The 23,634-nt window shown below is 33.9% G+C and overlaps 2 protein-coding genes across 2 annotated transcripts; one reads left to right on the top strand and one right to left on the bottom strand.

The window, feature by feature from the left end:
- LOC120265670 (uracil-DNA glycosylase, mitochondrial) lies at positions 1–3,222 on the bottom strand. Its single transcript, XM_039273625.1, has 7 exons — positions 2,952–3,222; positions 2,655–2,875; positions 2,386–2,544; positions 2,054–2,084; positions 1,215–1,350; positions 871–954; positions 1–406 (listed from the first exon to the last, which is right to left on the bottom strand). Exons 1-7 carry the CDS (start codon positions 3,199–3,201, stop codon positions 340–342), a joined length of 948 nt encoding a protein of 315 aa, XP_039129559.1. The 5' UTR covers positions 3,202–3,222; the 3' UTR covers positions 1–339.
- A 6,561-nt stretch (positions 3,223–9,783) lies between these two features.
- Positions 9,784–22,279, top strand: LOC120259482 (probable cytosolic oligopeptidase A). Its single transcript, XM_039267097.1, has 17 exons — positions 9,784–10,184; positions 10,266–10,433; positions 10,806–10,929; positions 11,727–11,803; positions 13,250–13,393; positions 13,500–13,730; positions 14,283–14,373; positions 16,317–16,438; positions 16,694–16,801; positions 16,884–17,129; positions 17,416–17,561; positions 18,524–18,641; positions 19,246–19,405; positions 19,516–19,547; positions 20,687–20,752; positions 21,690–21,761; positions 21,944–22,279. The coding sequence occupies exons 1-17, from the start codon at positions 9,810–9,812 to the stop codon at positions 22,028–22,030; spliced, it is 2,367 nt and encodes a 788-aa protein (XP_039123031.1). The 5' UTR covers positions 9,784–9,809; the 3' UTR covers positions 22,031–22,279.
- Positions 22,280–23,634: the final 1,355 nt, after the last annotated feature.

The raw sequence follows: 23,634 nt of genomic DNA, 5'->3' as shown, positions 1-23,634 counted from the left end.
TAAATTTAAATCACACAAACATTTAATACAACTTCACTAAATCATGAACATATTTGCTTACAACACGCAATTGTTGCCAAACAAAAGCATGTCTACAAAATGCAAAATATTTGATAGCAAAGAGTTTCACAAAACCACACAGCTGAGTATGGCCAAGATCAGAATAAATTAAGGTGTCCTGATACATTAAAGTAGAGAAATTAATATTTACATTATATCTTAAGAGTGTACCCAACCTGTTTGGAGTAGTTATAACCAAAAACTGACCATAGGAGATGGTCATACACTTGGGGAGATTTGAGAGCAATGGTGCAGCCAGAAAAGATGAGAGATAAAACTTCAGAGCTGCCAATCAATAGGAGAATGGCCCATCGACTCTAAGATCTTGTTCGTCTGAGAAAAATGCCTGCAAAAAGGCAAGTAAATAATATGCATGACATATCATACAGATATTAAAGCGTTCATGTAGACTGCAACAAGTGAACCATGAAATAAACACTGCAGGAACAAGCATGATATACCTACCAAACACATGCAGCAACAAAACACCCACTCCCATGGTTATATTTCCAAAATGTTATCTCGCTATTGATATTTGACAAAAGATTATTCAACTATGTTGAAGGAATGCTACAATTTCCATACTTCATACTAATGGTTTCCAAAATAGGTGATGACAGACTCCGAACATTCCGAACTTATAATCAATCTCAACTTTGCGTGAAGCCAAAGCCTTCAATGGATACTTTAAATATCCAATAGCAAGTAAAACTCATCTTGAGCTATTGTCATTGCTTTAACCAAACAAATGCACACCCTATATACAGCTTTTAAGATAAACATGTCGATAATAATAATAATGAAACTGACCTGCATCCAAAAAAACCTCTGTTGGCAGAAAGGCCTGATGGATGAGCAGCCTTTAAGATATGGTGTTTTGTCTCATCAATCATTCTGCATAAAGCAAATTCACACAAGTGAAATTTCAAACTATACTAGGATGCATTACTGACATCAATCAATAGAACTTTTCAAATAATGCAATTGCTGCTATTCTTCATTGAGATGTAAAATTACTCCCATGTTTTCGAGTAAGTTTTCGTCTTTATTACTGTTTCATAATCAGACTTAACATATCATTGTCAAGTAGCTCTGAGTCACATGCCAATTATCCCAATGATCCTAGGGCAGTTAAATGGCATGTCAAATATTACCTTGACTTCTCTTGGGCTGAATTCCCCCATAAAAGAAAAACAATTCCTTTTCTCTTCTGTGAAATGGTTCGAATCACAGCATCAGTAAATGGCTCCCACCCTTTCTTTGCATGAGAATTAGCCTGATGATTCCTCACTAACATTGTAAAGAAAAGAAATAGATATTTTCATTAAGCATTAGGGAAAAAGTTCATGATCAACAAGAATGATGAACTCTACATAAAAAGCCAACCAGTACAAGAGCTCTATATTGTGAGTAAACGAATCATTGCTACATGAGAAACTAACTTTTATGGCAAAGTACAGCAAAAGGAATACTGCAGGAAAGTAAAATTGATATGGCATAATTCATTTTAATTTATTTATATCTCAATGGGCTTCATTTAGCAGAACATCCATGGTTCATAATAAGTACCTAGGCAATCTCCTCAAATCTCACAACACCAGGTTGGGAAAAAAAGCAGAATGCAGAATCACGTTACACATAACAGAACAAATGTTAAAACAACCAAAAATATTTTGCAACAGTTCCTCGATCCTAATGTAACTGATAGTATATATAGCCTGTGTGGATGTGTCCTAACAGGACCAACCGGACAGTAAGTGTTCATTTATCCTGTATCCTCCTGTGTTAGTCCTTAAATTGTAAGTTCTGGTAATCTCCAGAGCCCACAATCCTTTTTAGTACTTTAACTAAAAATTGCTGACATGTTGTAGTAAAGGACTCGCTAATAACAGGCGTTTAACAACACACACAAATTGAACCATTCCACAGAAAGCAACAATCACATCTTTCATAATATCATTGCAATTGTCAAAGAAAGAATGAAAGACGATACCTGTGAGGACAGTGTTGAGCAGCAGAACACCCTGCACAAAATCAAGTGCAAGCTTAGTGATGACCAAGCAAATCAAGCGGTAAATATATTTTACAGCGACATAAAATAACACCCTTCACACCCAAAATAATTCAATGCTCTAGTGGTCCTGCATGAAATAAGGTCTAATTTCACTTCACAAACTCAGATTGAAGCACACCAAATATAGCAGTCATAACCATCCAAACATGAGTAAAAATTAAATTATTTAAACCCCATGGATGGTCTAGAGATAAATAACCCAACAAAATGCACAACAAACAATGAACAGAAACAACTATAATACCAGTTACCTGCACAGCCCATCTCTCCAGATTACCATGAGAAGGGATTGAGCATCCAACATCTTTGTGAAGCTCCTTGAATATGTTCAGCAGGCTTGGAGGCAACTTGATACCCTCGGCCACAGAGAAAGAAAGCCCCATCGCTTGCCCTGGCCCATGATACGGATCCTGCAAAAACAAAAAAACAAAAAAACAAAATCAAAGAAGAAGAATTATTTTCATAAACTCAATGATCGAGAATCCACTACAAAAATGGCTCCTTTGGTGCAAATAAGTACCTGTCCGAGGATCACAACCTTCACGCGATCAAATGGAGTTGAATGAAGAGCATTGAATATAAGAAATGGCGGCGGGTAGATCGGGATGCTCCCTCCCACCTCCCGCTCCAAGAATTTGCAGAGATTCTTAGCGTAAGGCTTCTGGAGTTCCCCGGGGAGAGCACCCAGCCACGAATCCTCCACCAAGAGATCCTCCAGCCTCAAATACCCCATCCCTTCCGCTGCAACCTTATGATCGTAAGAGAAGCCTCACAAGAAAAGCAAAGAAACCCTAAAATGCAGCGAGACATCAAATACCTTTCGATTTCTCGATTCTTTCGGTGCATAGTCTGAGATTTCGCTTCGATCGGGCAAGGTACTTGTTGATTTCGATCCGCTTCTTCTGATCGGCGGTGAGGGAGTCCGGCGGGAGTTCGCCGGCTACGGGGGAGGGATTGCAAAGGGAAACGGTGGGAGATTTGGGGGTTAGGGTTTCGGAGGAGGAGGCTTGGGTTTTGAGGCGCTTCGCGGGACTGAAGATCTCGATTAGGGTTTTGGAGGAGGCCATTGATCTCTCGAAGAACCTCGAGTTTGGTGGCGAATGGAGATGGGCACGCTTTTATAGTGAGCGCGTGATGGGATATTTGGCGGGAGTTAGGGAATTACTGAAATACCCTTGTTAATAAATTAAGTGAATTAAAAATTCTTTTTAATGTGTTTAAAAAAATTAAAAGGAATAATACCAAAGGTTTTCAGACCCGGACCGAGCATCGACCCAGAGAAAAGGGTAGGATTCAAGGGGTTCAATTAGGTTCAACCGAGGTCAATAATTTTTATTAAAAATAATATAATTTTTAGTTATATATAATTAAAAAAGCAAATATTGAAGAATAAAAAATAAAAAAAATAAAAACATGATTTTTAAAAATTTAAGCAAGTATTTTATATATTAAAAATGTGAAATGCACCAAATAACATAAGAATAAACTAATACAAAATTAATTGAGAAACATAAAAATATTCACAAGAAAATACACAACTAAGAAATCCATTAAAAAAATAAAAATAAAAATATTCCCTTGATCTCTCCCTTCCTTAGTTTTATAATTTTACATTATAACCCCCAGACATTAGTATATTATAAAATAAAATAAGAATTTAAAAAAAAAATTGTGCAAACCCGGGTTGATGACCCGGTCGGGTCACCGGGTCACCGGTTCGATCGACCGGGTTGCCGGTTCAATCCTGGTTTTATCAAAATCCGGTTTTTTATATTGAACCAGATCGGTTTTAAGGCCGGGTCCAGGTCAACCCGGTCTGACCGCCCGGTCCGGTCCTGGTCTGAAAACAATGGTCGAATTGATCCCTCTACTTTTTTCTCTTTTCCCTTTTGGTCCCTCTACTCAGAAATGCGCCTCACTAATCCCTCTACTCTTGAGAATGATCCAATTTAGTCCCTCTACCCTTAATCTTTTTCCATCTAGTCCCTCAACTCTTGAAAAATACAGCCAATAATTGGCCTATTTTAGAGTAGAAGGAACTAAATAGAATCGTTTTTAATAGTAGAGGGACTACTTAGGAGTATTTCTGAGTAGATGACCAAAAGGGAAGAAAGAGAAAAGTAGAGGGACCAATTCGGGTATTATACCAAATTGAAAGTATTTCTTATAATATTTTATGCCGCCATTTAGGAAAAAACTTTGTAGATACCTAGATGGTGGAATACGAGTATTATTGATATGATATATAATTCATAAGTTGTGGCCTTTTTATTTATTTATTTTTTTAAATTGACATTGCTGGTCCTTTATATCATATATTTTCTATTAATATTTAATTTTTAGATTTATTTTTTTTATTTATTTAAATGATCTTTGATTTGCAGGCATCACATAAGCAAATATGCATATCAAGTAACACCACAATGTAAACCTTTCTCAATTCTCATATGCATAGATGCATATGAGTATTATTGATATGATATATAATTGATAAGTTGTGGTCGTTTTATTTATTTATTTTTTTCTTGTTGGTCCTTTACATCATATATTTTTTTATTAATATTTAATTATCAAATTTAATTCTTTTATTTTTTTTAAATGATCTTTGATTTGTAGGCATCACATAAGCAAAGATGCATATACACAATTTTTATTAGAATTATTGTTTCATGTTTGGACCAATCATTTTATCATAATATTCTAATCATTATTACAATATAATATATAAATATATTTACCATCAATCAACCATACTGCAAAAAGAGAGATTGAGTAGATATATTTAATTTTTATAGTTTTAGAATCGTACGGTCCACATGAAAAAAATATTTGAAAGGAATAATTTTTTTTCTATACAACAAAATATATTTCCTAATCTTCCTTAAAAGAATCCCATGATTTTCATCACACTTAAAAAATAAATATATGAAGAGAAAGAAAAGCCTCCATCAAGATTTCACATGCTACATTTGTATATCTCATGTTCCTTGTATTTCCATTCCTAATAAAATATCTTGCAAATAAGAAAGAGAAGCCATTGTTTTCATCACAAACCCCTAGAGATCCTTGTTAATTGGCAAAAAAACATTATTTGTCTTTGATTAACTAGGACATGGGCAACGTTTCTTTGCCTACAATGTGTAATTGTTCTGTTTTTACTTGGCCTATATGTTAGGATCCCTACACCATTCACATGGCATCCCCGTGTGTCTCTAGTTCCTTATCTTCCCATTCCTAACTTTTTTTTCCCAATTTTTTATTTCAAACTTCATAGGCCTATGTGTAGGGAAGGAAAAAATGTCCTTAAGGTCAAACAAACCCACTCAGTAATTAATATAATATATTTAAAATGTCCTAATCATCCATGCTGCAATAATTATTCTAATTATATACAAATAAAGAAAGAGTGATTGAGTACATATATTTAATTTTTATAGTTTTATATCCGTTCGGTTCACATAAAACAAAATTTGAATGGAATAAATAATATTTTTGTACAGAAGAATATATTTTCTATTTTTTCTTAAAAAAAATCCCATGTTTTACCTCACAAATCATTGTTTTTTTAAAGAAAGAGAAAGAAAAGCCTCCATCATGATTTCACATGCTACACTTGTGTATCTCATGTTCCTTCATTCTTTGTCTTTCCATTACTAACACTTTGTAATCTCTTTATTTTTAGCTACATTTGTTTTTTAGATTTAATAAAATGTCTTGCAAATAAGAAAGAGGGGGCCTTGTCTCCAGGGGGGAGGGGGGGTCAAGGTGGTGCTTGAGCACCCCCTTGGCCCCAATCAACCAATATCATTTATATATATATATATATATATATATATATATATATATATATATATATATATATATATATATATATATATATATATGTCAAAATATCAAAATGGTATCTCTATTTTATGTTTTTCGCTCTTTTAGTCCCTATAATATAAAATCGGCCTTTTTGATCATCGTATTTTCACATTTTTGTCTTTTTGGTCCCTCTAATTGACAGGTCTGCCCTTTTAGTCCTTGCAGTTGATGAATTAAATGGATAAAAAAAGATAAAAATGTGTAAATACAATGACCTAAATGATGGATTTTATAATTAATGAACGAAAATGTGTAAATACAAAGACCAAAATTGCAGATTTTATATTAGAATGACTAAAAGACAGAATACAAAAAATAGAGGGACCATTTTGATATTTATAAGGAACTCAGGGAGGGAATAGGGAATTGGAAATTGGAAGCACCCCTCTCTTCTCACTCACTCACACACTCTCTCTCTCTCTCTCTCTTTCTCTCTCACCCTCTCTTCTCACTCTCACACACACACACACTCTCTCTCTCTCTCTTTCTCTCTCACCCTCTCTTCTCACTCACACACACACACACTCTCTCTCTCTCTCTCTATACATATATTAATAATTCATTGATCTTTATTTTCATTTTTCTAAAAATATTAATTTTTTACAATTTAATACTGATAGTTTAAAAAAATAATGTTTGGAACAAATTTAATATTTATTATTTAGATATTTTATAAATTGATTTATAAAAAATAAAAGAATTTTTTTAAAAAAATTATTGTTTAGACTTCATTTATTATAAATTAGTTTATATAGAATAAAAAGTAGAAAATAATTACAAATATTTATCTGTTAAACCAGTGATTTTTATTAGTTAGGATATAACATATAATTATATATATATATATATTTTAAAAAATATTTATATAAATATATATATTTAGAAAATGTTTATAAAAATTATTGTTTGGCCCCATAATTTTTTTATTTTGGCTTGTATAAAAAAAATTATAAATGTATTTTTTTTTTGTAGCAATTGAATCGCCCAAACTACAATAAACATGTTGTTCAACTAATCTAATTATAATTTTTGAATTGAAAAAACTTCAAAAAAAATTATAATTTTTTATATGAGCACCCCTTTTATTTTGCTTCTGGTTCCGCCACTACTTGTCTCCATGACAACCCTTAGAGAGGTCCTGGTAAATAGGCAAAAAAACATTATTTGTCTTTGATTAGTTAGGCCATAGACTATGTTTTTTTTACTACAATGTATAGTTGTTGTGTTTATCTGTGGCCTATATGTTAGGATCACTGTACATTTCACATGCCATCCTTGTGTCTCATGTTCCTTCTCTTTCCATTCCTAACATTTTCGGTTTTTTTTTAATTATTTTTCTTGATTTGTTTTCGAACTTGATAGTCTCATGTGCAAGGAAGAAATAGATGCCTTTGTCTCAATGTCAAAAAAACACATACATTAACCAATATAATATATATATATATATATAAATATATACTACTACTACTAACCATCCATGTTGTAATAATGATTTTAATTACATACAAATAAACTAAGAGGAATTGAGTGTATATATATAATTTTTATAAAATATTTGAATGGAATAAATAATATTTTTCACATAAGAATATATGTTATAATTTTTCTTTTAAAAATTCCCATGTTTTTCCTCATAATTTTTTTTGAGAAAAAAAAGGAAGAGAATGAAAAGCCTCCATCAGGATTTCACATGTGACACTTGTGTATGCCATATTTCTTGTCTTTACGTTCCTAACACTTTTTACTATATTTTTATCTTTGCTTTTTTATAAATCTAATAAAAATGTTTGCAAATAAAAAAGAGGGGTCGTTGTCTCTATGACCAACCCTAGAGAGGTTTTTGTCGATAGGCAAGAAAACACTATTTATATTTGATTAGTTAGGCCATAGGCAATATTTTTTTTACTACAATGTATAGATGTTATGTTTTTTCTTGGCCTATATGTTAAGATCCCTGCACCATTCACATGGCAACCTTGTGTGTCTCTTACTCCTTGCCTTCCCATTCCTAATTTTTTCACCCTTGTTTTTTTAAAAACTTCCCTTGGTTTGTTTTCAAACTTGATAACCCCATGTGCATGAAAGAAAGAGATGCCCTTATCTCAACATAAAAACACACACACATTAACCAATATAATATATAAAAAATATATATATACTACTAATCATCCGTGCTGCAATAGTGATTCTAATTATATACAAAAAAATTAAGAAGAATTGAGTATACATATTTAATTTATATAGTTTTAGATCCATTTGGTTAACATAAAATTTTTTTGAATGGAATAATTTTTTCCCCCACAGAAGAATATATATTTTAATTTTTCTTAAAAAATCCCAAGTTTTTTCTCATGACTTTTTTTTTTTTTAAAAAGGAAGAAAGCAATATATTCACTAGTAGAATATATATTATCAAACTTGTATTAAGTGTTATATTAGATAATAGGTTCAAATGAGAGGAAACTGAATAAAAATCATATTTTTCTTCTCTGATTTTCAATATATTATTCTTATCAATGTCTTTAGTGCAATCTTTTAAAGTTCACCGTAGAGTAAGACAGCCTCGGCGTTGTCATATATTGTTGCCATGTCCTCACACTTTGCATTAGGCTGACTTGATGGCAGTGAGGTAAATGATGTTTTCGCAAGAAGTTTGGGATTTCATTACATTTTCCCTTCCCAACTTTTCAAAGAAATAAATGTTTACTTTCTTTTGGTTATACTTTGGAGAAGTTGCATCACCAAGTAGACACATTGAAAGAAGATGATGGAGAGAATGGCGATAGTCAACTTGAGAAAGAGAGGAGAGTGAGGGAAGAGAAATAGTCGGAAAAAGACGAGGATTCGTGGGAGAGGAAGAGAGGGGGTTTGGGTTTGGATTTGGAACTGGATAGATAACCAAGAGGACGGTGAGAGGGATTGATTAATGTTTGCTCTCTTTATAATTTTTTTTTAAACATGGAACTTATTTTTCATGAATTGTTATTTTCATAGCTAAAAAGTCTTTGTATATCACTTTCATAACACAAATTTGTTAAACATGGGGCCTATTTTTCATGAGGTCTCATTTTTACAACCAAAAAGTCTTTGTACATTACTTTTATGGCACATCAATAATGAAAGCTCAGAAACAAAGCTTTTGTTCTCAAAAGTCATGAGCATTAGACATGTGACCAATTATACAAACCCAAATGTCCTTTCAAAATGAAAGTTCAGAAATAAAGTTTTTTGGAGAATAGAATTAAAAGTATATAGGTTTTACTTGAAAATACATGTGTATTTACAGAGATAAAATGAATAATTAAAAAATAAAAAAATAATGTTTGTATTCACTCAATGTATATATTTTCAAAAACATATGCGGGCCTTATGTTAATTATTCGAATTAAAAAAAAAAAATAGGTGGAGCTCATTGTTTGAACGTTCACCTATGAGGATTTTTAATGGATGCTCAATCCTCTAATGACCATTAGCATTTTTAACGGACGCTCAATATTTTAATCACTTATTTAACGAAAATTCCCATCCAACTAAAGTTATTTTTACTGTTTTGAAAAAAAAATATACATTAATTTTTTTATCAAATTTTTTTATTAAAAAAAAAAAAAAACACTTTCTCCATATTAATTTTTTTAATACTCCATAAAATACATCGTATTACCAAAAATGCCCTTGGGCCTAGTTCACGTCTCTTTCATAAAACCAACTCATCATCTTTTGCCACACTTCCATATGGATAAATAAGCCTAAGTCCAAATCCAAAAACCAAAAAAAACCAAAAAAAACCAAATAAAAAAGATCCAAAGAAATGGGCCTCCATTTCCGGGCCTCAATCCTTATAACAACTCTCGCCATGCTTCTTCTCTCTTCCTCCCTCTCTCCTCTCTCTCGTTCCCTTCCTCTCCTCCGCTCCGGCGCCGGCGCCGCCCCACCTCGCCTCCGACGATCCTATCCTTGCCCTCTCTGGTCGTCGTCCTTCTCGTTCTGCCTTTCTCGACTTCCTAAATCCACCACCACACCCTTATCCGCCGTCCCCTTTTGCTCTTCTTCTATGGCCTCTGCCGCAACCGCTGATGATGGTTTTGGATCGAATCCTCTCCTGAAGGACTTCGATTTCCCCCCTTTTCACGCCGTTGAGCCCCAGCATGTCCGGCCTGGCATCCGCGAGTTGCTTAGGAGACTCGTATGGCTTTTGTTTGTTTTGATTTTTGATCTAGGGTTTATTTGGGTTTGGATTTTGATTTTGATCTTGGGTTTGGTGTAGGAGGGGGATCTGGAGGAGCTTGAGAGGAACGTTGAGCCGACGTGGCCGATGCTGGTTGAGCCGCTGGAGAAGATTGTGGATCGGTTGCAGGTTGTTTGGGGGATTGTTAACCATCTCAAGTCCGTCAAGGACTCGCCTGATCTTCGTACTGCCATTGAAGAAGTCCAGGTTCGGTTTATGCCCTAATTTTGGGAGTTTTGTACTTCTGAGGGTGTGTTTGTTCGGCGATAAGGAGAGATTAAATATAGGTTATAATACCAATTGCTGTGTGTGTGTGTGTGTGTGTGTGTGTGTGAATTTGTATTTTTTGATACATGAAGGGGAAATACTTCAAACAAACTGGACTAGCCTGATGAAGGATTGAGTTTTACAATTTTACCTGAAATCTCAAATCCTGCTACCAAATACATCTGGTTTTACCCACAAAGTTTTTTGCTCTTTAAAAACAATTCCCTTTGCCTATGGGTTTTCTTGGTAAAATTTCCTTTTAATTATTTCGTCAGCGTGATATTCAGTATGTCGTTTTCTTTTTGTCCCCAGCCCGATAAGGTTAAATTCCAACTCAGGTTGGGGCAAAGCAAGGCCATTTACAGTGCTTTCAAGGCAATACAAGATTCATCTTCCTTCCAGACTTTGACCGAGGCCCAGAAGCGTATTGTTGAAGGTAATGGTGATGTGCTTTTATTCCATTTTATAATTCTAGAAAACAAAGTGGAGCAAACAAAATTTTTGATTATTTTTTTTAGCTATTCTTCACTCTATTGCAAAAGTTCAGCTTTTTTCTTCTTGTTCTTTTCCAAGCATTCGAAAGTTTGCTCATTGCTTGCACATATTTTTGTAAGTCTGGTATTACATTCTGCATAAGTTGTATGGCATACTATCTCTTGTATCACCATGAGTTTAGTTATTGATATTTCTTGCTTTGATGAGGTTTACATCAAACTTGATTTATTAATCACCAAAAGAGAAAAATGCAATAACTTGGTTATAGAAGCTCTCAGTTAATATCCAAATGGCTAAAACTATGTAAAAACACGCAGTGGTTCAATAAAGCTGTTTCTTCATTTTTTTTCTTCTTTCCCTGTCCTTTCCTTTAATTTTTGGTACACTGTTCATTGGACTTATTTTCTCTAGGATGCAAGTTAGTTTTTGAAGATTGTGTTAGACACTATTTTTAATGCTAAAGTCCACAACTGTAAGATAATCTTTCAGTGCCATTTCAATTTAAAATAATTGAATCTGGTTGAAATTTTGAAACTTTATTAAATAAACAAACTAACTATTGTTTTCCTGCATTTCAAATTCAACCTTATCGTGCGTAACTTTGTGATTATTAATTATGTATTGAAATGTAACTATTAACATGCTCATTTTGAACCCTTGATCTACTAAAAGATTTTTGACATTAGTATGTGCATATCCTAATTTTTATTGATTTATTTGTTTTTCTTTGTGTTACAGCTCAGATAAAGGAAGCTGTTCTTAATGGTGTTGCTCTTGAAGATGAAAAGCGGGAGAAGTTCAATGAAATTGAACAGGTATATCATTACCCCTAAATTAGTACACATAATCAGTGTAATTAAAAGCGCTAGGTGCTCTTAAGGCGTTAAGACATTTTATTGCCTGAGGCGAGAGGCGCCACGAAAGGCGCTCGCCCGAACGAAGTAAAGTGCTAGTTAATATTATATATATATATATATAATTTTTACAATAATTAAAGTCACATGCTTCTATTAAAACACCAATCTTGTTCCATCTTCATCTTTTTTTCTTTTTTTTTTGTTGTATGTTGTCTTTTTTTTCATACTTTTATGGCAAGTGCTAATTTTGCCACCTCTTCAATTATCTCTAATTGAAGTTAATTCTTTAATTTAATCATTAGTTTTAAAAAAAATAGCAATTATGCATTTAAATCTCCTAATTTTTCTCCTCTAAATTTATTTCTTTACTTATTAATAAGCACGCCTTTTTAAAACCACCTAATTTTTCTCCCCTAAATTTATTTCATACATGATTAGTAAATGTGTCTTTTTAAAATTCCAATAAACACTAATTGAAAGCATTAAATAAAAGGTCTATACCAAGAAAAATAAGACAGACGTACCTTTTTAATGCCTGGCGCTCGGCAAAAAGCGCTCGCCTCATTGAAGGCGCCTCGCCCAGAGGGAGAGGGTGTTGAGGCGCTAGGGCCTCGCCTGAGCGCCTAGGCGAGCACCTTTCTCGCTTTTAATAACACTGCACATAATGAATTGCGCACATAATTCTACCACACTGTATCAGCCTTAGCTTTTTTAGCCTCTGGTGTATTCAATAGTATTGCTATAGAATTTTCTTTGTGTAGCATTCAATGAGTTAAGTATGTAGCCTGTTTGATTAGTCAATAACTTTAGTTCCAATCAAGCATTTATTCTGATAAAGTTTGGATAAATCGGAGAGTTTGGAGCTTCAATTTGAAGTATACAGACAATAATACTAATCCTTTGTCTTATTGAAGGACTTCTATGGTAATTACTAATTTACAATTAAAATCAAAGTAAGAAGGAAATCAGGCAACAATAAATTTTGGTTTTCTAAAGCTTGAGAACTTCTTGACCCATACAATAGTAATACGAGCAAGGTCTGAAGATGAAATGACATGATTTTACTTGTGTATGTGTGTGTCATTAGACTTAATACCACAACTTTGAGCATGTCTAAGGGTTTATTTAAATTATTCACCTGGTGAATGAGTTCGAGTCTGCCTTCTACTCTGAGGTTTTTTTTCTGGATATCAAACAGATGATTTCACTGTTTAAATTTGTGAGCAACCGGGCCATCTTAAATACTGAAGAATGCAGATAACAAAAAGGACAGAACTCTTTTATGTCACAAGAGTTGGCATTCTTTTGTTGCTGAAAGTTGATATCTCAAGTTTGTTAATTTATGAACCCTGAAATGCAGATGTTCTGTTGCATTTTGCTTCTCTCATCACGACCTTGTTGCAGGAGCTAGAGAGATTGTCCCAAAAGTTCAGTGAAAATGTATTGGATGCCACCAAGAAGTATGAAAAGTTAATCAATGATAAAAAAGAGATTGCAGGGTTACCCCCTACAGCACTTGCCTTGGCTGCACAAGCAGCTGTATCCAAGGTACCTTTGATCTGGTCTTTGGTCTTTTTATGTCTGCTGCAAATTCTTATGATGTTGTTTTTATCTGTGGACCTCAACTATTCCTTTTTTATGAATGTGTAATCAGGGTCATGAAAATGCTACTGCTGAAAATGGCCCGTGGGTCGTTACGCTGGATGCTCCAAGTTACCTTTCTATTATGCAACACGCGTGCAACCGGTCATTGCGAGAAGAAGTTTATCGTGCTTATATTTCACGCGCCTCTAGTGGGGGCCTTGATAATACTCCAATTATTGAGCAGATATTAAAGCTTAGATTGGAGAAGGCGAGGCTTCTTGGCTATAATAACTATGCTGAGGTATAATGTCTTACTTTAGATCTGATGAGATGGTCTGCTACAGTCAAATTTGCTTTTTAAGTTATGGTATGTGGGTTGTCTTTATGTCATCATTTATCCCTTTTGGTGATCATCTGCATTGGTCTTTGAATTAAAGTCTAAGATAAGGCAAAAGTGAGGTACGAACAATAACAATATTTTAATAATGAGGAAATTTGATGGATTTGTTTGGGAGAACTCTTTTCAGTATTTTATTGTCTTCTTTCTATTTCTCTAGTCATAGCGACTATTAAAAATGCAAGATACTTATAATATTTGGAAATAATAAACAAGATAAAACAATGGGTCTAAGTAGCTGAAGCATGCAAACTTTTAAAGTAAGGGTAACCTTTATTGGCTTTAGATTGAGTCAGCCTAACTATTTGAGGGAGTGCCTTCTCATGTCAGTTGGAACCTTTCCGGGATGATGTTTTATATTTCTTTTGATCACTTATATTTAGACTTGTCTTAGTTTTAGACATGTCTCTCTTTTTTATGTTCAATGGTATTTAATCTATGTTTGCAATTTTAAAGGTGAGTATGGCAATGAAAATGGCTACAGTTGAACGAGCAGTGGAGCTCCTTGAAAAGCTACGGAATGCTTCTTGGGATGCTGCAGTTAAAGGTACAATTTTCTTTGATAATGCAAGTGGCGTAATGAAATCCATGAATCATGTAGATTTCTTCCTCTCGCCCGTTAGTGGTCTTGTTGCAGGGCTAGGGTTTTCTCATTATATTCTTCTTCTTTGATTCTTGGGATAGTGAAGTGAGATTTTGATCATATTCCAAGGAGTAAGGAAGATTGCTGATCCATGTAAACTTCTTTGTCCCTTTTTATTGTTGTGATTTTGTGTGTATTGCTGAACACTGTCAGGGTGGTCGGGGATTAACTTGAGCTTGAATTGAGCCTGAACTTTAGAGCTCAAGCTCATCTACTTCCAACTTGAGCTGGTTTTATAAACCCCGTTGCCCTGGTTAATCCAAGCCAGCTTTAGCTTATTAAGCAAAAATTCTAGTCTGACGTGTTCTTGCGGGCATTCATTCCTGCACTCCCTACTTGAAAATGTTCCACCTTATTCAAGAAGACTACATTGCATTTGATGTAACTGGCAAGCATGTAACTTGTTAAGCTATTTGATATTCATATTATCCAAAAAAAAATTATCAAGTCTAATTGAACTGAACTAGGGTCTAGACTGTGCCTGATACTGTTTGATCTTGGTTAATTAAGAATGATTTTAATGCTATTGGTGCATTTGGTACAGCGGATGAAGTTGAACATGACTAAATAATTAGTTTTGTATCTATTTTGTTCAATGTGGAACATAACAATGGTAGTTATTTTATTCTGCCCCTTTGGAGAAAATAACTTGATTTTTATCCCCACTTGTGGGATAAATTTATCCCATCATGAGGACAGCTTATTGTACCAATTTAACCTTTTTTTGTGTTTTTTTCTTTTGTGTGTGTGTGTTAACCCTGTGTAAACATATTTAGTACTTACTCTTTTGTTAAAATAAATTTTATAAATAAATCCATGTAAAAGAATGTAATGAAATTTATACCTTTATAACCATGATTTTTGCATCCATACACTTTCAAAGTGTATATATAAATGTATGTATTCTATTAAATGCACATGTACCCTGACTAAATTGTAGATAAAGAGTATTTCAAGTATATACGAATTCAATATTTGATTTTTCATATATACCCTGACTAAATTTGAATTGCACATGTACTTCTTTAAAATCCTCGGAAAGGTGTAGCTCAAGACAAAATTACTATTAATATTTACATATATAATCCTGCAAATGTATGCATATTACAAACTTAGCTTTCTTTTGATATACGAAAAGAAATATAATTTTTATTGTGGTATATATAGTTTGTAATTGATTTTTTTACCAAAAAAAAATATTTTTAAAATATTTTTAATTTATTTTATATATTAGTTAAAAATTGTTTTAATAGAAGTTATTTAGTTTTTGCATAGTGAGATATATATAATTTTATCTTTGTAAAAAACAAGATATATATATCTAAATATAATTTTATGATTTAAAGTGATAGCATACTTTCAAAAGTTAAAAATTTAAACAATGTTATATATGATTTTTTGTCATATGGAACTTTTGTTTTGTCATGTGCATGACCTACCAAACATCTACAGGAGCGATAATTTTGTTTTGCTTAGCCTCATCGTGTTCTGTCCCATTCTGTGTTGTTTAGTCATGTCTCTATTACTAAATGCTCCCTATGGCTAGTGCTTGGTTCATTTATTATTTAAACAAGCTTGAGCAAGACGAACTCAAATGGTTTGTGAACAGCTTGGCTTGTTTGAAAGCCCCAGATACAACTTAGCTCCATGTAATAACAACTTGCTCATCTTTGTGTTTCATTTCGACACCATCAGATTTGATTGCCTTTTGGTTTAATTTTAGCTTTTTCCTGATTGATGCATTATGTTTCCATTTTAATATGCATGCTCTCTCTTGACTTCATAATTGATATTCTAACATCTTTACAAGTACTGATAATATTTGAGTTTTCTTTTGGTGTTTGTAGATATTGAAGACTTGAAGGCTTTTGCTAAAGAGAAAAAAGCTGAAGAAGCCAATGAATTGACACATTGGGACATTACCTTTTGGAGTGAAAGGCTTCGGGAGTCGAAGTATGACATTAATGAGGTTGATGTTGCCTTTTGTTTTCAATACCCACATATTGTTGCATTATTCTGATTGTCTAATGCTTGTAAGTTGTGACTGTTTATGTGCAATGTTATGTGATTGATTTATTTGTACAAACTTAAATTTTAGTGTATACTAAGGGTTTGATACATTAGCTGTCATTTATTGTTCTTATGTTGATTAATTGCAATTGCAAGGTGCGTCATGTTTCTAAGGTTGAAACCAATTTTTTTATTTGTTCTTAATTCTATACAGGAGGAGTTGCGGCCATATTTCTCATTACCAAAAGTTATGGATGGCCTTTTTAGTCTTGCCAAGATGCTTTTTGATGTCATTGTAGAACCAGCTGATGGCCTAGCACCTGTAAGACACATTTGGTTTCTTTCACTTGTTCAAACCATCTGCTTCCTGAAGTTTATTTGATGATAAATGCTTCTTCCTTCAGGTGTGGAATAATGATGTAAGATTTTATTGCGTAAAAGATTCTTCAGGCAACCCAGTTGCCTACTTCTATTTTGATCCGTATGCTAGGCCTTCTGAAAAACGTGATGGGGCTTGGATGGATGAGGTACTTTCCCGTAGCCGTCTTCTTGCTCGCAATGGTGTGCCAGTTAGGTTGCCTGTTGCCCACATGGTGTGCAATCAGACGCCTCCACTTGGTGGCAAGCCCAGCCTCATGACATTTCGGGAGGTGTGAGATCAATGCAACATAACTGATGATTTTCTTATACCTAAGCTATAGATGTATTTAACAGTGAGAATCAGGAACTAATCGGTGATTTTGAGAAAAAAAAGAAAAGAAAAAGAAATAAGTGACTGAGTAATGTGAAACAATATTTGCTTGTTTGCTGAAGTAGATTTAGATTTCTTACAAAGTACCCAGTTATATATAGACAACATGAGTTTCTACCTCCCAGTCTTTACTAGCTGTGCTATATTTGATTTTGGAATATTCTGTCAACTGGTCATTCTGTTAGGTTGAGACAGTTTTCCATGAATTTGGCCATGCTCTTCAACATATGCTCACCAAACAAGATGAAGGTTTAGTTGCTGGAATTCGTGGTGTAGAATGGGATGCAGTTGAACTACCTTCACAGTTCATGGAGAACTGGTGTTATCATAGGTAACAATGTGCCTAGGCCTTCCGGAGTTTAGAATCAATTCATTTAGTAGTTAATCTGGTATGCGCCTTTACATTTGGTAAATTCTATCATTGCTGAATGCCTGCGGCTCAATTATCATGTTTTAGTTGTCGAAAGTTTGTGGTGGCAACTTCAAGTTTGGACATGTCATACCTCTTTGACTTGTTTGTCATTAAATTTAGATGTCAGTTGGATGCTTATGAAGCTTGGGGAGAGAAGGTGATTTTGTCATTCCCAAGAAAAGAAGACACTAAAACTTTCTTCGGTGAAGAAGTGGGCAAAAAGTAGCAGTAGTTACATTACAATCTTTATACTCCAAAAACCATATATTTGCTAACATAATCCTACAATGACTCCGTACAACTGCTAACAGATCCCAATACAAAAGGAAAAAATTTCATCGGCAACAAACCCTGGAACTCTTCTTCAATCCACAGGCATCCTTAAGCATTTCACCATTGGATTTTTTCTGCCATGGAAGCTATTATCATTCTCTTCTCAGATAATCCAGTAAATGTGAACTAGATGCAAGCCACTTATACCATAAGTAATCATCTAGCCATTCATTCTTCTCCTCTTGACTTTTGATGGAAGTGTTCCCTCACAGGCTATGTGAATTTGCAGCTGAAAAATTGGTATTTAATAGTTTCTAGTTCCTTGTGATGTAACATGTCATTCTAGTTCTCCCTTCCCTTTTTTTAATGTAGGTCTAAGCAAATAAAAGCCTAAATGCTTCTTAGGAATGCAATGGAGTTCATTCCTCAACTAAACTATCTAAGTCACTGAATCTCTTTGTGGAATGCTTAATTATATGGGGCAATATTGTTGCGTCCTATCAGTTTTAGCTCCAATGGTCTGCATCTTTACGCTGTCTTCATGCCATTGTCAATAAATCCATCTATAGGACAAGCTATCCCTAAAATGAATACTGGAATTCTTGCAGGGATACTCTAATGGGCATTGCAAAGCATTATGAAACCGAAGAACCTCTTCCTGAAGAAGTGTATTTGAGACTTCTTGCTGCAAGGACATTCCGTGCTGGTTCCTTAAGTCTTCGTCAGGTCACCACCATTGCCTCATATATGATGGTTATGTTTTCCCCATTATCTGGTGCCCAAAATATGCCTCTGCTGTACTGATTATCTAGTATTATAACAAGTATAAGATTGGGTCATCAAATTTCTATAGTTAATTTTTTGCGTTTTGGTTACTGTTTTGTGTGGTAGCATGATGTTTGATTTTTTGTCTCATGTTCAAAGGGATTTCCAAGTTGTCAGGTTAAGCCATATCAGGATAATCAGACTTGCTAACTTTAATGTTTGAGCTGGCTACAAACCTTTGTCAAAGTCACATGTGCATACAATATGTGTGTGTCATCTTGTACGAACATGGAGTCCTGCACTACTTTTGCTTTCGATAGGTTTCCCTTTTATGATTTTCAGATTCTAGAATATCTTTTTTGTTTGAAATAGATATTGGAATATTAGCAGGGTTGGTTTTTAACCATGTTTCTGTTTGAAGGAAAATATGTTTAGCTGTTTCTTTTTTTCTTTTTTGTGTGTGTGTGTGTGTGTGTGTGTGCAGTGGGGGGCTGAGGTAATCACTGCTTATCAATATTAACCAAACTGATGTATATATTCTGTGTCATTATTTTTTCATCTGCAGCTACGATTTGGCTGCCTAGATTTGGAGTTGCATACGAAGTACACCCCAGGTGGACCTGAATCTATTTATGACATTGATCAAAGAGTTGGAAGACAAACACAAGTTATTCCTCCTCTACCTGAAGACCGATTCCTTTGCAGTTTTAGCCATATTTTTGCAGGTTTGGGTATTAAGTTATGTTATGGGCAACCAATTGTAGTTTTTTTTCCAAGTATCCATTTACTTAAACTTACATGTTGTTGCTGCACTTTCAAACTTTTCTGCTTATAGGTGGATATGCAGCTGGCTACTATAGTTACAAGGTATATTATTACTCTCAGTTTTGGCAGTCTAATTGTGCTTTTCCTTTGCATTGCTATCTGTGACGTATATCATCTCACTTGACTTGGTCTTATATTTTTCTACTTTGACTATTGATGATTGATTACAAATGATTTGCAACGTGATGTTCATTGAATTTAATTTTTACCTTAACAATCTGGCTGTCTCATTCATGAGGGATTGAGGTAACTTATGGTTTTCCTTCCCTGCAATATTTCTATTAATTTGAATATTTATTCATGGTGTATACCTTTTCTGGTGAAGTTGAACTTAAATGCTATTCTTGTATTCACTATGGTCTTTTTGCTGTGGTTTAACTTTACAGATGTTTATTCATCAACTAAGGCTCAGAACCAGTAGTCTTGTTTTGGTGACGCCAATTAACAATGTCTCTCAGTTTAACAAAATTTGAGCGGCATTCTTTTCTGAAGTTCTATCTAGTTTTATTTATCTTATAGATACCAATATATTGCTCAGTAATTGTAGAGATTGATCAAGTCATAACTCACAAGAAAGGAAGTTACTTATGTTTAATCATATGTGAAAACTAGGCTTTTTTTTAGTGTTCTACAATTTTATGGAATTATGGTTTTCATGAACAAACAGCTAGTTGAGAATGAAACCTAGTATAACTTAATTATGGCAAACATTTATAGCGATTTTTTAGATCATAGATTTTTATTCTGTTGGTAACCTCTTTTTCTCGCGGATTGAGTATGCTCTATTTTGTGTGGTGAAGCCTAGTAGAGTTATAGTCTTTCTGCTCAAGTTCATGATCACAACACCTTTTCACTTGCTATAAAGTAGGTAAATTATATTTGAGTTTTCTGGTATGGAGGACTAACTGTCTCTATGCCGCATGCCATAGCTGTCATTCAAGTTGATAGTAAAGAAAAGGGGGAGTGGGAGAAACAGATGGTTTAAATTTATGCCTGATAAGGTTGTGAATCAGTTGTGCAGCATGGTGAATTATTAGCATTCTATGGTTACTTTTGTGGTGACAAGTTGAATGTTAAGTATGACACACTTTTTGTTGAATATAACGAAAATGACTGCACTGCGAAACTTCTTTTCTCATGATATATATCAACTTCACACTTCATGTTTTTGTCCTTTGCAGTGGGCTGAAGTGTTGTCAGCTGATGCCTTCTCAGCATTTGAGGACGCTGGCTTGGAAAATGATAAGGTATGCTAACCTTTTATTTTCCCCATATCCTATCTGAAACATTATAGCTCACTTGGCAAAGCAAATCATTAATGTTATTCTGTTCTTATAAAATGAATGATTTATTGAGGTCATGTTTTGACTTCTGAAGACATAGTTCTCAACTAAAATACAAGATAGATTAAGCTGTGATATGAATTGAGTTTGCTCATGATCCTAATCTTTGACATTATAAGTAGTTGGAAATTGAGTTGTGTATTTGATTATCTCAATGAAATAAAGTTGAAGCAGATAAATCTATTGAATAATCTGTTTATGAATGTAACTTCTGGCCCAATTAAACTAGATTAATCCCAGCTTTTGAAAAGCAGGAAGCAAATTCTGTGGAAAACTGGGAGTTCCTGAAACGTATCATACCTATTTTGCATGGTTTTGTCACAAATCAGCCACTCCTTTTGAATTTCAGTGAGAACACCTTAAGAATTAGTACACTAGTTCAAGTCAAGCAACTCTTTCTAAGTGCATTACAAATGTGGTTCTTGAAGACATCTCTCTTGTCATTGAATGCTATATATATATATATATATCGAGAGCCTAAAAGAAAATGAATTTTGCTTCCCCACGTGAATTTATTCAACGTCCACTCTTACAATTTGCCACCTCTTGATCAAGAATAATTGGTAATAGTGAGTGGGAACAAAGCATGAGTCCATTGGTTTTGGGACTTGGAAAAATAGGTCATAGGAGGAGGTGATGATCATTTGGTACTAGTAAAAAAGGTGCAGTTTGGTATTGGCTTGTGGTCTGCGGGTATTTGCCAAGCAATTGTAATGGGGGTTATTCGTCTTTCATCCATATATGCACCTTGCCAATATCTTTTCTTTTCAATTTTATCTCTTCTTTATTTTGTGGAGCTTTAGGATTATAATTACAAGCCGTTCCGTCTTTCTTGAAACAGGCTGTCAAGGAGACCGGTCACAGGTTTCGCGAAACAATTCTTGCTCTCGGTGGTGGCAAGTCTCCGCTCGAGGTTAGGCCATTATCAAAATAGTTTTTTGAAAAGTTCAATTATACCGACATACATGACAGTATTGTTAGTTTTGCTGAACTTATTCAGAAGAGAATTTATTCAATTAATATACTCTTTTATTTACCTTCGTCTCTTTTACTTTCGTCTTTCTTAATTGTTTCCCGTTATATGTTAAACATCAGGTTTTCATTGAATTTCGCGGTCGTGAACCATCTCCTGAAGCTCTGCTCCGGCACAACGGCCTGTTGTCAGTTCCTGCCTCTGCTTGATCTATTGCAATATCTTCATCCATTACAAGGGTTTCTTGAACATGTACTTCTTTGTTCTCATTTCCTCAAAATTATATTAAAAATTCTTAGGTTTCCCTTTCTAATGTGAGAAGAAAATAATAAAAGATATTTCCAGGGTGTTCACTTTCATCAGATAGCTTGTGGAATGCCATTCTAAGCGCTGTGTTGTTAGAATTTCATTTCCGTGCCAACTTATGTTAAATTCAATGGGAATTTTATTTTATTTTATTTATTGATAATTTTAAAACTCATTGATTTTTTTTTCCACTGAATATTTTAGATGGTAGTTATCTTTTTTGCAGAAAAAAATATTGGAAATTGAAATTTTTGTTTATGTTATTTTGCCAACTTCTTGCAATTCAATCCTTCTCATGTACAAATTTTTATAAATTATTGAAAAGATAATATTTGTTTCTGTTATTAATATTATGCAAAATTTTTATTCAAGTAGTAAAAATTTAATAATATTAATGTATGTGTTAGTACATTGGCTTTACAATTTTAGTTGTTATTATTTCAAAATTAAACTATGCCCTGAAGATAAATTTCTCCGTGCTTGTACGGCCGTGAATAATGTTTTTGTGAATAAAAATTTTAAAATATTTTAATTGAAAAGGTAAAAATATATTTAAATAAAACATCGCACATCAAGCGTGGGAAAAGTATGTATAATTTCATTGGTTTTTAGCTTGTATATATAAGAAAAAATATATAAAAATAAGTGGAAATTGCCAAAAAAACCCTTTAAGTTTGTAAAATTGTCAAAAACACCCCGTTAGTTTTGCAATCCCCAAAAACCCCCTCCTTTTAAAGTCTATGTTTTTCAAAACCCCCAAACCCCATAGCGGATGTGAGCGGAGTGAGTTTCAAATTTTTTTGGACGAAAAATGCCCTTGCATGGGGGAGTCGTGGGTGCAGACCATCTCGGCGATTTGAGAGGAAGTGGGCGGTTTTTCGTAGGGTAACCCCGAGAGCAATTTATTGGAGCCGTTTAATTGCTTTTTCTCAACTCACGTCTTGACTTTTCCATTTCCAGTCGTCTCGAAGTTGTCTCTCGCGTGAAGCCTCTGTAATTAGCATTTCATCGACTTTTTCCCTTTCCACCGGTATCTCGAAGGAGAAGTCCCCATGCAACTAGTTGGCATTTCATCGATTCTGCAATCTAAGGTATTGAGTATGGTTTTTATGTTAAGCTGTTACATTACAAAGAAAGATTTTTTTCGGTTTTGTTTTGTGCTTCGTTTTTGTTGGAAGATATTGAAGTCTGCAGGGGATTTCTCAGTGGGGTTTTTGTTAGTCTGCAGGAGATTTCTCGGCTAGGGTTTTTGTTTTTTGTTTTTGCATTTTCGTATGTATACACTATCGAAATAGTTTTTTCGATTGTTATGATTTGTGTAATATTTATAATGTACATTTTCCGTTTCGTTTGATATGGTTGCAGTTTTACAAAGGAGGTTGACGTTTAAGAAATGAGATGTTACAGTTTAACATTTGTTGTCTCTGTTTAAGTATTCTCGTCTCTGTTTAACATTTTATATCTCTGTTTAATAACTGAGAGTTTACCGTTTAAAACCTTATATTTC

The sequence above is a fragment of the Dioscorea cayenensis genome, chromosome 1, assembly GCF_009730915.1.
Source record: "Dioscorea cayenensis subsp. rotundata cultivar TDr96_F1 chromosome 1, TDr96_F1_v2_PseudoChromosome.rev07_lg8_w22 25.fasta, whole genome shotgun sequence".
NCBI lineage: Eukaryota > Viridiplantae > Streptophyta > Magnoliopsida > Dioscoreales > Dioscoreaceae > Dioscorea > Dioscorea cayenensis.
The sequence above is the reverse complement of the archived record's forward strand: the minus strand, read 5'-3'. Positions and strand labels throughout refer to the sequence as shown.